The 15218-nt window shown below is 38.3% G+C and overlaps 1 protein-coding gene across 7 annotated transcripts in view; it reads right to left on the minus strand.

Annotated features, from left to right (window-relative positions):
• The window catches only part of tnfrsf19 (tumor necrosis factor receptor superfamily, member 19), a 120793-nt gene that overhangs the window by 98491 nt on the left and 7084 nt on the right, over nucleotides 1–15218 (minus strand). For all 7 annotated transcript variants that reach the window (XM_048597865.1, XM_020530496.2, XM_048597871.1 and 4 more), the window contains exon 3: nucleotides 14513–14623. In XM_048597865.1, the coding sequence (XP_048453822.1) occupies nucleotides 14513–14623 (111 nt within the window). The remainder of the gene's footprint in view (nucleotides 1–14512; nucleotides 14624–15218) is intronic.

The following is a 15218-nucleotide window of genomic DNA, read 5'->3' on the forward strand; positions in this document are numbered from 1 at the left end:
CAATCCTATCATCATACAATATTCACATAGAATAGACCAGCTGTCTATGCATAGGACAACTGAGCACATATTCTGTTTATCCCAATCAGTTGTATGATTTGTATCATTCATTTTGAAAAATTATTGTCATGTTATTTCCTTTAACAAGGAGAAAGTGACTATTCCTTTTCTTCTGCTGTACACTCTCTTGTTCAGTTGGGCCTTTGTTTAAAACTATCTTCCCAAAATATGTGGAATAGAATCAAAAGAAACTTTATTTGTGCACATTCCCAGCCAAAGAAAATGATGAATATCAAAGCTGGGCTGCAAGTAAGATATCAAAAATGATTAGTTTATATCTGAACGCATGGTAAATGGAGCAGTGTCAGAACCAAATTATTTATATATAAATTGCTGTAATATTAACAAGTTCAGATTTCTTTGAAGTGTATGCCAAGCGTGAATAAAAAAAAAGAAGTGGCTTTGTGTAAAGCCTACTTCCTGACAGTCTGTTGAAAAGAATGTATGGTAACATTTCGAAATGACCAAAGCAGTGGGTTGTAAAGAGGTAACACAATTCTTCAAAAGTAATCCTCAAATCCCACGCTGGACTGTGGAAGTGATTTATTCCATTATATAAATGTGATTTTTTGAAAAAAACAGAAACATCTCTATACATGTTAGATTCTTTGTTGAAAGCTAGTAAATTTCTTTCTGCGGACCAGATTATAAATTCATTCAGGTTTATAGTGGAAATGCACATTCTGCAGCGTATCCTTTTTTTTGGTTGTAGGGTACTGAATCTTTTGGCTTTCTGTCAAAAGACAGAACTGCAAAACAAGTACAGTATTAATTTAATAAAGTTAATCGCTTGCTGCTTAAGGGCATTTGTGCATCATCCTGTGGGTAGGAATTAATGACCCACTGTTTTTGGAATTTGCCTCCGGATTTGAATGAACTTAGGAAACTCAATCATCAATGAACAGGTGATAGAATGAAGTTAGTACCTTCAGTACAAACAATATAACTAGGAATTTTAGAAATACTGTGGGCCATCAATGAATTCTAAATAATGGTTTGTTGAATTTTTAACAATAAAAGAAATAATCTTTATTTATACAACACCTTTCATGACCCAGGGCACTGGGGAGAACTCCCCTGTTCTTCTTTGTATAGAGTCAAAAGATCTGTTTATGTCTAACTGTGTGAGTAAACAGGACCTGATTCAACAACTCAGCTGAAAGGTGACATCTCCACTCCATCAGAACCCTGCCTGAGTACCAACCTGGATTTGTGCTCAGGTTTCTGGAGCAGGACTTGACATTTCTGACTCAGAGGCAAGTGTTGCACTGTGAAATTTTTTGGAACACCTCTTCAGTCATGTACCAATTGGAAATCTATTGGGAAACTCCCGGCCTCAGCATGGACTTCTGGCCTCAGTGTGGACTCCCGGCCTCAGCTTGGATTCGACTCCCGGCCTCAGCTTGGATTCGAATCCTGACACTCCTGGCCTCGAGGTGAAGGCTGACATGGTCTGGGTTGGAAGGACTGTTATTCTTAACTCTCATTTCTTTATATTTCTAGTTTATTGATGGGCTTCTTTTTTATTTTTCTCTTTTTTCCCTAATAATTTGTACTTAAGAGTCTGTACCTAGGTACCTTCGTACCAATGATGGTGCTGTAAAAGTGGCAACTTGTAAACTTATCATCGTACTTATGTGAGTACATGTAATAATAGAGCTAATTCAATTCAAGTCCATAATGCCTTCATTGCTATTGCACTCATCCTACATGACTATAAGACCATAAGACATAGGAGCAGAAATTAGGCCATTCGGCCCATCAAGTCTGCTCTGCCATTCAATCATGGCTGATAAGTTCCTCAGACCCATTCTCCCACTTTCTCCTCGTAACCGTTGATCCCCTTGATCATCCAGAACCTATCTATCTCAGTCTTAAATTTACTCAATGACCTGGTCTCCACAGCCTTCTGTGGCAGTGAATTCCACAGATTCACCACTCTCTGGCTGAAGAGGTTTCTCCTTATCTCCGTTCTAAAAGGTCTTCCCTTTACTCTAAGGCTGTGCCCTCGGGTTCTAGTCTCTCCTACCAATGGAAGCATCTTCCCAACACCCACTCTTTCCGGGCCATTCAGTATTCTGTAAGTTTCAATTAGATCCCCCCTCATCCTTTTAAACTCGAACGAGTATAGTCCCAGAGTCCTCAAACGTTCCTCATATGTTAAGCTTCTCATTCCTGGGACCATTCTCGTGAACCTCCTCTGAACCCGCTCCAGGGCCAGTACATCCTTCCTGAGATATGTGGCCCAAAACTGCACACAATACTCCACATGTGGCCTGACCAGGGCCTTATAAAGCCTCAGTAGTACATCCCTGCTTTTATATTCAAGTCCTCTCAAAATAAATGCCGACATTGCATTTGCCTTCCTGACTACTGACTCAACCTGCAAGTTTACCTTGAGAGAGACTAAATGTAGTCAAGCTGAAATGTTAAACCTACCTTTGTCTCTCACTACAGATGTTGTTACAGAGTGTCTCCAGTACTTTTTTTTACAGATTTCTAGCATCTGCATTATTTTAGCTTTTTGTTACTGGACTGAAAATTCTGAAGAATATCTGTGAAAGCCCAAATGAATGAACATCAATTGTATTATTTAATTTAGAGATCAAATAAGACTACAAAATTATTGTACTGTGAAATTGGGATAGAGATCTTTGTGTAAATCATGCATTTGTAATATTTTTTTTTATTGAATCCCCTACAGTGTGGAAACAGGTCCTTCAGCACAACAAGTCCACACTGAACCACAGAGCATCCTCCTGTAACCCACCTAATTTACACATCCCTGAACATTATGGGCAATTTAGCATGGCCCATCCACCTAGCCTGCACATCTTTGGACTTGGGAGGAAACCGGAGCACCCGGAGGAAACCCATGCAGACATGGGGAGAACGTGCAAATTCCACGCAGACAGTCACCTGAGGGTGGAATCAAACCCAGGTCCCTGGTGCTATGAGGCAGCATTGCTAACCACTGTGCCACAGTGCCACTCTGAAACCACACTGAATTTTTTCTGAGTTAGAATGATAACATACCAATTCTAGTTCACAAATTTGCCAAATTATTGGCATAGACTGGGAAAGCCATTGGCACCTTGTGAATGCATCTTTCATTTAAATAATTTCTTCTGTACTTTTGATCATAAAATAGAATTCATCCGACAGCGTCTGCCAGAACTGAAATTTCCAGCACCTTTGCACTTTAATTCCAAAGTAATAAGGGGTTTTAATGTATTTTGTTTATTTTTACAATACATTCTTTAATATAAAAGTAATCCTTTAAAGCTCTTTTATAAGATTTTGTTAATTAAATCAGAAAATGAAACAATATAATTAACTCCAGGCCTCAATTTTACCCATTTTTGATGATCAAACATGTCTATATTTTTGGACTAACATTTAAAAATTTTTATTCAGTCATCATTGGGCTCTTGATTAGACGAAATGAGCCATACTCAGAGTAACACTTCTGTTTTTATTCTTTAATTCTGATTTTTTAAGTGCTTCGATCTGTTTCAAAATGATAAAACCGGAAACAAGCAAAACAGAGACCTCCACTTTTTAACATGTCTTGTTTGAATATAGGTCAGGGTATCACAGAACACTTTCTCTTCAAACAATCAGGTCTCAGAATTTTAATGTAGCAGATCCAGACCTTTTATATTGTTCTTTGGCAACATAACTATAAATGCAAGTTGCTGTTGTTGCAAGCTGCAGCCAGTGGGTCAGGTGAAGGTAAACCTGCTCCAAATGGACTGCAGCAGTTCAAGAAGGCAGCTCATCACCACCTTCTCATGAGCAACAAGGCACAGGCAACCAATGCTGGCTCAGCCTATGAGTGAATATAAAAAAAAGTAACATGGTATGAATAACAGGGAACCATTGGACATACTAACAGATTTCCAATTATTGCAAATAAAAAGCTCCTGGTTTATGAGGTCACATAGTGACATGGACAAAAGATTGGCTAGCTAACAGGAAACATAGAGTGGACAGAAATGGGCTTTTATATGGATGTCAAGAAGTGACAAGGGGTGTGCCATAGGGATCAGTGCTGGGAACTCAACTGGTAACAATTTATATAAATGACTTGATGGCTCTTGATGGAATGGGTTGTCCACACTTTTTGATTTTCAACCATGACGAGAATCGAGTACATTATATAGGTGGTTAATCCATTCTGTTGGATTGCTACCCAAAGTTTTTTCCTTACAGTCCTGAACCCCATCTTCCAATGATTCCATGCCTACCCTCACGCTCTTGAATAAGTAAAGCCCTCAAGAAGTAATTGTTAGATCTTATTCAGGACCAAAGGGCTGAACTCAGTTGAACAGAGTGAACAGAACACCTCATAACCCCAAAGTACTTGTAAGCAGCATCAGGAAACATTTGCTAGAAATGTTTAAAAATAATACAGAAGAGAACAATACGCATGCAAAGAAAAATTAGGAAATGTTTCTTCCAAGTTCAATTAACACAAAACGAGCCATTGTTGAGCAACAGGAATGGAACGGAGTACCCAGGGTTTTGTTTGTTATTGCTACTCTGAGCTATCCAGATAGGTCTGTGTCATATGTTTTATTGGCTAATTCCAAATTGCATTGAGTTTTTTGGAGAGTTTATCACTGCAAGACCTAGTGAGCTGCTCGCTGTATTTTACCCAACTCACTTCATTAATTACCAATCCCATCCTTATGTCATCTATCACATCCCAATTCCAGCCCCAGCTTACCACGTGCTGTTTAGGAACAACTCAGATATCTGCTGAAAAACCACTGACAGTTGCACCCGTGCCATCTTTGAGAACATCACACACAGATAAGCAAATGGATAATTCCAAAAATGAGACTTTATTTATAGATACCAAAATGAACGCAATCCAAATGAATCGAAGCGACATTCTAGCTGACGATGCAGAGCAGATTCCGGCATCATGGCCAACATCTGTTTTACTGTTCTTTGATTGTCTGCTGCACCCAGCTCTCGCCCAATGAGAGTGGGTGTCAATTGTCAGATTAATGGCCTCAGTTGATCCACTGGTGAGCCTTGTAAAATGATGGTGGGTCCGGACCAGGAATGCAATTACATCCCATTTTATGTCCCTATCAACTTGCCAACCCTGCCTAAGCAAATGCAATACTCAGCTAAGTATTTTATCCTTTTGACAGCTGTGTTAAAAAGTGCATAAATTCAGTAGATTTGTTTAATTAGAACTAAAAGAAAATTAGACAACTTATGAAGGTTTCCATGTCAATTCAATGCTGTAACGTTTATTGTATTTAAATAAATCAGACAGACCAGTGATTTAAAAGAGAATAAGTAATAGAAACAGGAGGGGATCATGCTGCTTCTCAACTCTGCGACAACATTTGGTGTGTTGATGGCTATCCTGTTGCCTCAGTTCCAATTTCTTGCCTGCTCCCCGTATCCCTTGATTCCATACAAACCAAAAAGCTGTTCTTGAAAACCTTCAACCAAGCAGCATCTGCAACTCTGTGCAATGGAGAATCGCAAAGATTTAAAACCTTCTTAGTGAAGAAATTTCTCCTTATCTCCATCTCACGCTTATCTCGTGAATGTACATTTTGTTCTAAATTCTGCAGCCATCAAGAAAAACCTCCTAAATGTCTACCACATCAAAATCTTGTATGCTTCAAGGAAGATGATTGTAGTTGTTGGAGTTCAGTTCTCTCAACTCCTCAATCTCTGCAGGAGCTCTTCAGGGTAGCGACCTAGACCTAACCATCTTCTGTGAGCAAGGAACAGAAGAAATAGGATCCTCAGCCCTTTGAGCCTGCTCTGCTAGTCAATAAGATCATGGTTAATATGGTTTTAGCCTCAAATCCAGTTTCCTACATAACCCTGTCAATATTTCATCCCTTTAGTAATCGAGAATCAGTCTACCGCTGCCTTAAAAATATTTAAAGATTCTGCATCCACTGCCTTTTGAGGAGGACAGTCCAAAGGCTCATAGCCATCTGAAAAAAACTTTTTTCATCATCTGTCTTAAATGGGTGATGTCTTAAATGGGTGATCCCTAATTTTTAAATTATAACCTCTAGTTCTTCAATCAACTGCTTCATCAGTGATCTTCCCCTCATCATAAGGTAAAAAACTGTGATGTTTGCTGATGATCGCACAATATTCAGTACTATTCACAACTTCTCAGATACTGAAGCAGTCCATACCAAATGCAACATTCCCTTGACAATATCTAGGCTCTGGCTGACAAGTGGTAGGTAACATTCACATAAGTGCCAGACATTGACCATCTTCAACAAGCGAGAATCTAACCATTGCCTCTTGACAGTCAAAAGCATTACCACTGCTATCTATATCCTGCGGGCTATCATTGACTGGAAAATGAACCGGACTAGCCATAGTCACTGTGGCTACAAAAGAAGGTCAGAAGCTGAGAATTCTGCAGCAGCTAACACACCTCCTGACTTCCTAAAGCCTGTCCACTGTCTCCAAGGCATAAATAAAAAGTGTGATGGAATACTCCTCACTTGCCTGGGAAAGAGCAACTTCAACAACACTCAAGAAGCTTGACTCCATTGAGGACAAACTAAACTATGTGACTGGCACCACATTCACAAATATCCACTCCTTCCATCAATGCGCTGTGGCAGCGAATATGGACTGTTTACAAGGTGCAGTGAATGAATTCACCCAGCATTATCAGACAGCACCTTCCAAACCCCACAACTATTATCATGTAGAAGGACAAGGACACATGGGAACACCACCACCTGCACGTTCCCTTCCAAGCCTCTCACTGTCGCTGTTCAATCAATCTCACTGCGCCAAAATGTTGGTAATCCCTCCCGAACAGCATTGTGGGTCTCCCTACATGAAATGAACTGCAATGGTTCAATATGGCATCTCACAGCCACCTTCTCAAGGCTAATTACAGCTTTTCATCATAAGACAGCTCTCTAACCCCAGGATCCAGTCTGACCCTAAGTCGTACTGTCTCCAAGACAAGCAGATCCTTTCTTAAAATATTAAGACCGATATTGCGCACAGAATTCCAGTTGTGATCTCACTATAACCTTGCACAATTAAAACAAAACATCATTGTTTTCCAATCCCTATGTCTTTAAGAGGTGTATTTTGTCCTGGTTTTTGTTTAGGAGGTCACGAATGGTCTGCTCAAAGCTAATAAAGTAAACAGCTTTTGAGGCCTTGGGGTTGTTTAAAGTTGGAACAATAGAAGCAGCCTGAATGGGTGGGGTGAAGCTCCCATAGAACCAAGATTTTTAGTTTTAGCTTTCAACAGTTGCTGGGATCTTGAAGCTGGATGTGGAAGCCCTTATTCCTCTCTCTGTTACAGCGAAAAGCTGAGGTTCTCTTCCTGCTAATAGATTTGCACGTGAAAAAATCTACTTTACTAAATTCGCCTTTGCCAAGAGTGTGTTTATGGGATGTTACTTTACTGGAACAGTTGATTAGTAGTAGTTAATATATACTTAATTTTGTTAAGCATTTCAATAGAATTACAGTTAAGCCAATTCTTTTATTTTGTTTGTATTTTAATTGCGGTATAAAAATAATGTGTGTTTTGCTTAAAGTTGTGTAGTTTGACCAATCAAATTGCACCTGGAACAAAACGCCTTACACTTACCTTTGGAATAAGAAAACGTTAGGCTCTAGACTATATTCTTAATATATTTTGAAGGGGTCTGTTCTGGTCCATAACACTCGCCATAAAGACCAACATGCTGCTTGCCCTCTCAATTTTTAAGACCATAAGATCATAAAACAAAGGAGTAGAAGTAGGCCATTCAGCCTACTGAGTCTGCTCTGCTATTCAATCGGATCTGATAATCTCCAACTCCACTTTCCTGTCACTTTCCCCACCATCCTTAATTTCCTTAATGATTATAAGTCAGTCTGTCTCATACTTAATGGTCTGGCCTCAACGACCCTCTCTGGTAAGGAATTCCATAGAGTCACCGTCCTTTTAGAGGAGAAATTCCTTCTTATCTCTGTTTGAATTGTGTAACCTGTTATTTGGAGATTATGGTCTCTGGTCCTAGAAGCACTCACAAGGGGAAACAAGCTTTCTGCATCTACCTTGTCAAGTCCCCTAAGAATCTTGTATGTTCAATAAGGTTGCCTCTCATTCTTCTGTTTTCCAATGAGAACAGGACAAATCTACTCAACCTCTCTTCATAAGACAGACACTCCATACCTGATAGCAGCCTAGTGAACCTTCTCTGGACTGTTCCCAATGCCAGTATATCTTTCCTAAGATAGGGGCCCAAAATTGTTCACAGTACTTCAGCTGTTTCCTGACTAGTATCTTGCATAATTTAACAAAAGCCTCCCTACTTTTATACTCCATTCCCTTTGTTAAAAAGGCCAACATTCCATTTTTCTTTCCTATTATCCACTGAATTTGTATGCTAGCTTTTTGTGATTCATCGATGAGGATTCCAAATCCCTCTGCGTTTCGGCTTTCTGCAGTCTTTCTCTATTTAAATAACATTCAGCTCCTCTATTCTTGTTGCCAAAGTGCATAACCTCACATTTTCCCATTTTATATTCTATTTGCCAATATTTTGCCCACTTATTTAACTTGGGATCAATTGGCTAGATAGTTAGTTTGCGATGCAGAGTGATGCCAACAGTGCAGGTTCAATTCCTATACTGACTGAAGTTATGATGAATGCTCTGCTTTCTCAATATTGCCCCTTGCCTTAGGTGTGGTGACACTCAGGTTAAACTCAATATCCGTTGTCTCTCTGATATAAGAGCAGCCTTTTCATCCACTGGGACTATTTACTTAGGACACTTTAACTATACCTTTGTGCAATATGGAACATTTATGAAACAGCAACACAGTATCATGTGTTTAGGTTAGCTATTGAAAAAGACAAGGAATGTTCTAAAGTAAAAATACTTAATTTCCGAAGGGTCAATTTATGTAGGGTGAGCATAGGGGTAAACTGAGATCAAAGATTGTCAGGCAAAACTGTAATTGAATATCTGGCTTCTTTTCAAGGGAAGATAGTTTGATACTGTCAAGGTACATTCCCATGAAGGGGAGGGTAAAGAAATGAAAGCTAGATATCTCTGGAGTTAAAGATAATGATGAAGCAGAAAAAGAAGGTTTGGTACATTATTTCAGAGGGCAGTTAAAGATCAACCATATTGCCATGGGTCTGGAATCACATGGAGGCCAGAGGTAAGGATAGCAGATTTCCTTGCCCAAAGGATATTAATGAATGGGATGGATTTTTACATCAATCAATGAATATTTCATAGTCACTGTTATTGAGACTACCTTTCAATTCTAGATTGCATTAATTGAATTTAAATTCCCCACCAGCTGCATTGGTGGGATTGAACCTATTTGACAAAGAAGATTAACCGGTGACTCTAGGTTACTAGTCCAATGATAATAGCTCTGTCTCACCACCTTTCCCCATCATGAGTCTAAATTCAATTGTAGGAAATGTTTTAGAAACAATATTCCATGGCAAATGAAGTGTTTAGACAATTGCTGATTCAGGAAAGCCAGCAGTTATTAAATGGAAATCATTTTAACTCACTTGACTGAGCATTCTCATGCACTAATCCACAAGGGTTAATGAAGGTACTGCAGTAGATGAAGTTGTAAATGGACCTCCAAAAGGTATTTTATAAAGTGTTACATAATGGACATGAGTTAAAGCCCATGGAATGAACAACAATGTGTCAGCTTGGAAAAAGGACTGGCAGACTTACAGGAAGCATAGTCAGTGTGAATGGCTGTTTTTTCTGGACTAAAAGAAAGTTCAGGAGTCAGTAGAACTTGGATAGAACCTAAACTTGGGTATACACGATGCAATTCCAAAATCTAAAAATGACAAAAGCTTGGACGTTTTGTGAATTGTGAAGAGGATAGTTATAGACTTTGAAAAGGTACATAATCTGGTGTAAGGAGCAGATGTGTGGCAGATATAATTTAAGATAAAGGAGGATGAGTGATACATTTGGATATGAAGAATGAGTAGGTACAAATTAAATAAAGGGTGCAATTTTAAAGGGGTTACAGGAAGAGAAAGGCAAGGTAAAGTTATAGTCTTACCACACCATAGGACTGTTCTCCAATGAGAAAGACAACTAGTAATGATTTAACCTGAGGGTCATCGTGCCTAAATTGGTATGGGAATTGAACTTATGCTGTTGGTATTGGTCTGTATCACAAAACAACTAACTGAGCTATCTGAACCCCACTGGGAGGAGAAAAACCTGGGGATATATGTGCAAAAATTATTGAAGGTGGCAGGGCAGCTTGAGAAACGAGTTTTAAAAAAAAGCATAGGTGACCCTGGGTTTTATATGTAGAGACATAGAAATCAAAACTAAGATTGTCATGATAAACCTTTATAAAAGATTTGCTTGGCCTGACATGATGAGACGAATAAACCTCCTTCTGTACTGTGACCAGTTGATGATTCTAAGCTTTTGGATCTTTTAAATTAACATACGTTAATAGTGTTCTATATTGGAACTAAACCAGATTAAACTCTCACTTGATGAGACAAGTCATTAAGATTTGTACAAATTAATCCCTGTGTAATCTCTTTACATATTTATTGAATTGATACCTTGTGTAATGTGTTCAACTTGTAAGGTAACATTTGTTCACACATTCACTGCTTGCTGGAAGTTTATTGGATAGTTTAAACGGATAGAGTAGGCTGTGTTTGTAACTGGCAACAGTCCCAATTTTGCCTACATTATGGCTTAATACCTAAAGCGTACATGTCTACAGCAAATGTCAAGCAGGAGTGGACCAAAGAAACTTATCAGTGAGAAATATTGGAATTTTTATAATAAATGGGTTTGAATAGCTAAACTGGCATTTTGATTTTTATGGTGTAATTATGTATAATTATTGCGCATGCTACAACAGGAATATCAAGCTATTCATTAGATATACCATTTAAACAGCTATTTACACTTAGAAATGTGGAACCGTGTTATCATATATATGTTCTAATTGTCTCACTTTCCTTCCTTATTTCCAACTTAAATTTTGGCTTAGCTGCTGATCTAATTAATTAAATTCCAAACATTTGAGGAAAAAATTTCCAATCACTGAAGTTCATACATGTGTGCTTAAAATGCTTCTACTACATTTGAAGCATTCTCCTGTTAAACTACAATGGGCTAAGATGGATCCAAAAACAGCTCACTTGGAATCTGTACAATTGTGTTGAGCAGTTATGTGGGCATTTTGCTGATCAGAAGGTCTATCCTTTTTAAGCTGAGAACCACCAATAGCACTTGAGAAAGGTTGGGAATCTCATAATAACATTATCTTGGTTGTTGATTTATGCTAAAACATTCAATCTGAAAAGAGTTAATTAAAGGAGTAAGGAACAAAATGGGCGTTACTCAATGTTTGTAAGGCTTGTAAAGTTTGTGAACCTATGGTGTAAGAAAGTAATATTGGTGATAGGTAATAAATAGATAATTATGCAAATAATTATAAAGAAGTCTTCTATTTATCTTGGATCTTATCATATCCTGAACTAATTAATTATTTTTCAAAATGCAGTCATTATTGTTATATAAGTAAATGTGGCAGATAGGAAACTTACATGTCACAAGATCCCATAATTAAGATGATTGACTGACCTGATCATCTATATTTGGTGTGCTAGCTAAAAATACAGTGAAATCCCTGTTCTTTCTCAAATAGTGCTGTGAGATCGCAAACAGGAGTCTTGGTTTAACAGCTAAAAGATAATGCAGTATCTTTCAGCACTGCATTAAAATGCCAACCTCAAGTTTATTAAACTTTACTAGTATTTGACTCAGCGACATGCAAAACCAGACTGAGCAAGAGATTATTTTAAAAAGCCAAAGCAATGTACTTTCCTCTCTCTAAACCATCCTTTTTTTAAGAGTTATCTCTTGATAGCTAAGACAATTGTTTGCTCTTCGAGAGTGTGTTTAGTCATTAGCGACAGAAGACATTGCAATCAATGGTGGAGTGATTCAAAGCCAAAATGATCAAGAAATCAGAAATTGAGGTGTGGTTAGTTCCTGTGAAGTGCTTTGGAACCTTTGACTATATTACATTTGCTATATGAATGCAGGTTGTTGATGTAATTAATCAGGACTGATAGCTACTTGATCATCTTACTAATTAATAGTTAGCCATAGGTTTAATTAAATTGAACAGTTGCCCTCCCATTAACAGCATTCACAAAGAAGGAATGAAATGTATATCAGGTCACTTTGTGTATTAATGTTATTGGGTTATGCCCAATACATGATTTTTTTTTGTCTTCAAAATAAGCCTTATATTCTCCAACCTCCACAGGAACCAGCGGAGTGTACAGTCAGAGTGGAACAAGCAAAGGTCTTCACTTTTCATCTCATCCAAAGGTCAGCATCTTCAGCGATGCCACATTCTCTCTGTGCTTCATAGAAATATCAGCCTAATTTATGAGTTCCATCATTACTAAGGAACTTGATTCCATATCCTTCTGATTCAGTTTGAAGAGTGCTCTGAAAGGGCCCTAAAGTTACAGGAGGCAATGCAGCTGCCTTCGTTTAATGTCCACACATGCATTTTCCAGCATCAACAAACTAAAGAGTGATTAAGGGTTGATATTTTCCCTCCTTAGCCTAGGGGGCACTCAGCCCAATTACAGTGCTCCTGCTGCTTTCTTAGCTGAGATTAGCTAACTCAGCACACAATGGAATTAACTTTACAGAAATATTCTTTGCAAAGCTAAAAGGTGCAAAAGAAAGAACAAGGAAAGGATTGTTGGACTATCAGAGGAAAATGATGATATTTTAAATAGGAATTACTAATTCGACTACCCTTGCTTAAACTTGTGTGTAATTTTGTTTCTTAGTTCTCAGGCCAATGAGCAAAATTCGTAATGGTCCATGAACAACAAAGAGTTAGTTGAGCACAAAGGCACAATGTGCACAAGAACAAACACTTGAATTTCAATGGATGACATGGCATTCTCACAAACAAAAAGTCACCATTGTCCCTGACTCCTTAGCATGACCATGTAAAGCAGTTCTAATGTGGGTAGGAACAAGATGATAGAACTAAAGATAACTTGAAGCCAAAACAGTCCTCTATGTCTGACAAAGTAAACAACAACTTAATCTAGTTTCCCCAACAATGGGACTTCTAAATCACTTTTCTCTCTCTTCCCCCTCCCATTTTCATGCTAATCATTAATCGATTTAATCAAGTTGCATTTTAAATCAGGATTTTAACCGCTACAAGCCAATTTTGATCACTTGACAGCAAGCTAATTAAGCACTGGAGAAATATGGGGGCATTTTAGACTTATTTTTAGACATTAGATTTCTGCGGGGAGATTCAATTAACTGGTAAAATTTTAAAACTTTGTTATCTCCAGTTTCATTTCAAACACATAACTTTAGGATCATTGTTTTGAAAATAATAGTAATTGGTTATCACATTCTGAACGTTAAGAGTTAAAAGAACAAATGATTTATTTCTTTTAAAGTGCAGTGTATGTTTCCAATATTCTTTGAAAAGTGGGCCCTTTTAATCAGTTCTGGACATGAGCTTCATTTTCACAGTGAATCTGGAGTCAATTCTGTTAACTTTTATTTTGAATTTGCAGCAGGAATTGGCAGGGTCCCCAGAAGATCTAAATCAAGCTAACCCTCAAATTCCAGCATTGGGATGCCAGACCCATAGCCTGGGTTATGCATGCACATCACTGATGAAACCTCTGGCGCACATATTTTGAAAACACTGCCTTCAACCATTTCATCAGATTATTTGACAGCACGAAACAAAACATCAGGGTAAAAAGCAAACTGGGTTCTGGTTCAATTCAGAGGGTGTCTTTTTGGCAATAATTCCAACATGAGCTTAACAAACATTTAAAACAAGGCTTATTTCAGCTTGAAAGTTTCTTTATTCCATCTTGAGTTTGTGCCCCATATGTAAATGGACTTTGCCAGCAATACTTGTGAATCAGTCTAAGCCCCAGTGTGTAGAGAGTTGATTTTACTACATATGCACAAAAAGACAATGCCAAGCACAGTGGGACTCCATGCCTGACCTTTTTGTGTTTCCTTGTGATCTCTGAACCAGTGCCCCTTTGTGTGCCAAGACCCATAAACAAACCCAAATGACATGAACTCACTCACTTTTCAAGTCTAAGGCAGCAACCGAGTCAAATTAATTGTTTCAAATATACCCAAGGGAAGGAACATTAACTCACAGCTTTTAGCTCCGGCTATCACCATGTGTTTTGTACTCTGCCAGTACTAATCTTCAGTTCCATTCACTGAGAACTTGTGCTGGCAAGTGTATGTAATGGAGATTCAAATTTCAGAATGAACTTGCATATTAAATGTTGCACCTGATTCAATGATGCATCCTACGATTATAGGAAACAGAGGATGAAACCAGAGAAACAAATCCTTCAGCTCTTCATACCTTTGAGAGTTCTTGCCCTGGACCACACTGTTTGCAGGTCACACAGTTTCCAGCTTGATCTCTGTACTCTTGCTCCCGGCAGTCTCCTGTCTCGCCTGCAGCTTTGTGAACCTAATGAAAACAGGCAGATTTACTGAAAAAATTCAGTTCTATAAAAGTTTTCTCTTTTTCACTGAGGTTGAGAGAGAAAAACTGTTGCTTAGTTATAACTAGTTAATTAAACAAACGTACTTCTTTCAGTTTGTGAAAAGGCAATCTGCAAGGTAATACTTAAAATTGATGTCAACAAGACATAAACTAAATATGTATATTTTCCGAAACAAGCAAAAACAGAAAGTTCTGCAGAAATTCAGCAGGTATGGCAGCTTCTGAGGAGAGAAAGAGGGGTTAATGTTTTGAGTCCAGTGACCCTTCTTCAGAGCTAGTTCTGTAGACGTGTCACTGAACCTGAAACATTAACTTTATTTTCTGCCAGACAGGCTGAATTTCTCCAGCAATTTCAGTTTTTGTTTGTTTCAGATCTCCAGCAACCACCGTTCTTCATTATATTATTGTATAAAAGTTCTGGCTGCCCTAAATCAGTGAGGAGTCAAAGCAGATAAAGTTTGAGGAAAGAGATAGTCAGAACTGCAGATGCTGGAGAATCTGAGATAACAAGGTGTAGAGCTGGATGAACACAGCAGGCCAAGCAGCATCAGAGGAGCAG

The sequence above is a fragment of the Rhincodon typus genome, chromosome 6, assembly GCF_021869965.1.
Source record: "Rhincodon typus isolate 14 chromosome 6, sRhiTyp1.1, whole genome shotgun sequence".
NCBI classification, from domain to species: domain Eukaryota; kingdom Metazoa; phylum Chordata; class Chondrichthyes; order Orectolobiformes; family Rhincodontidae; genus Rhincodon; species Rhincodon typus.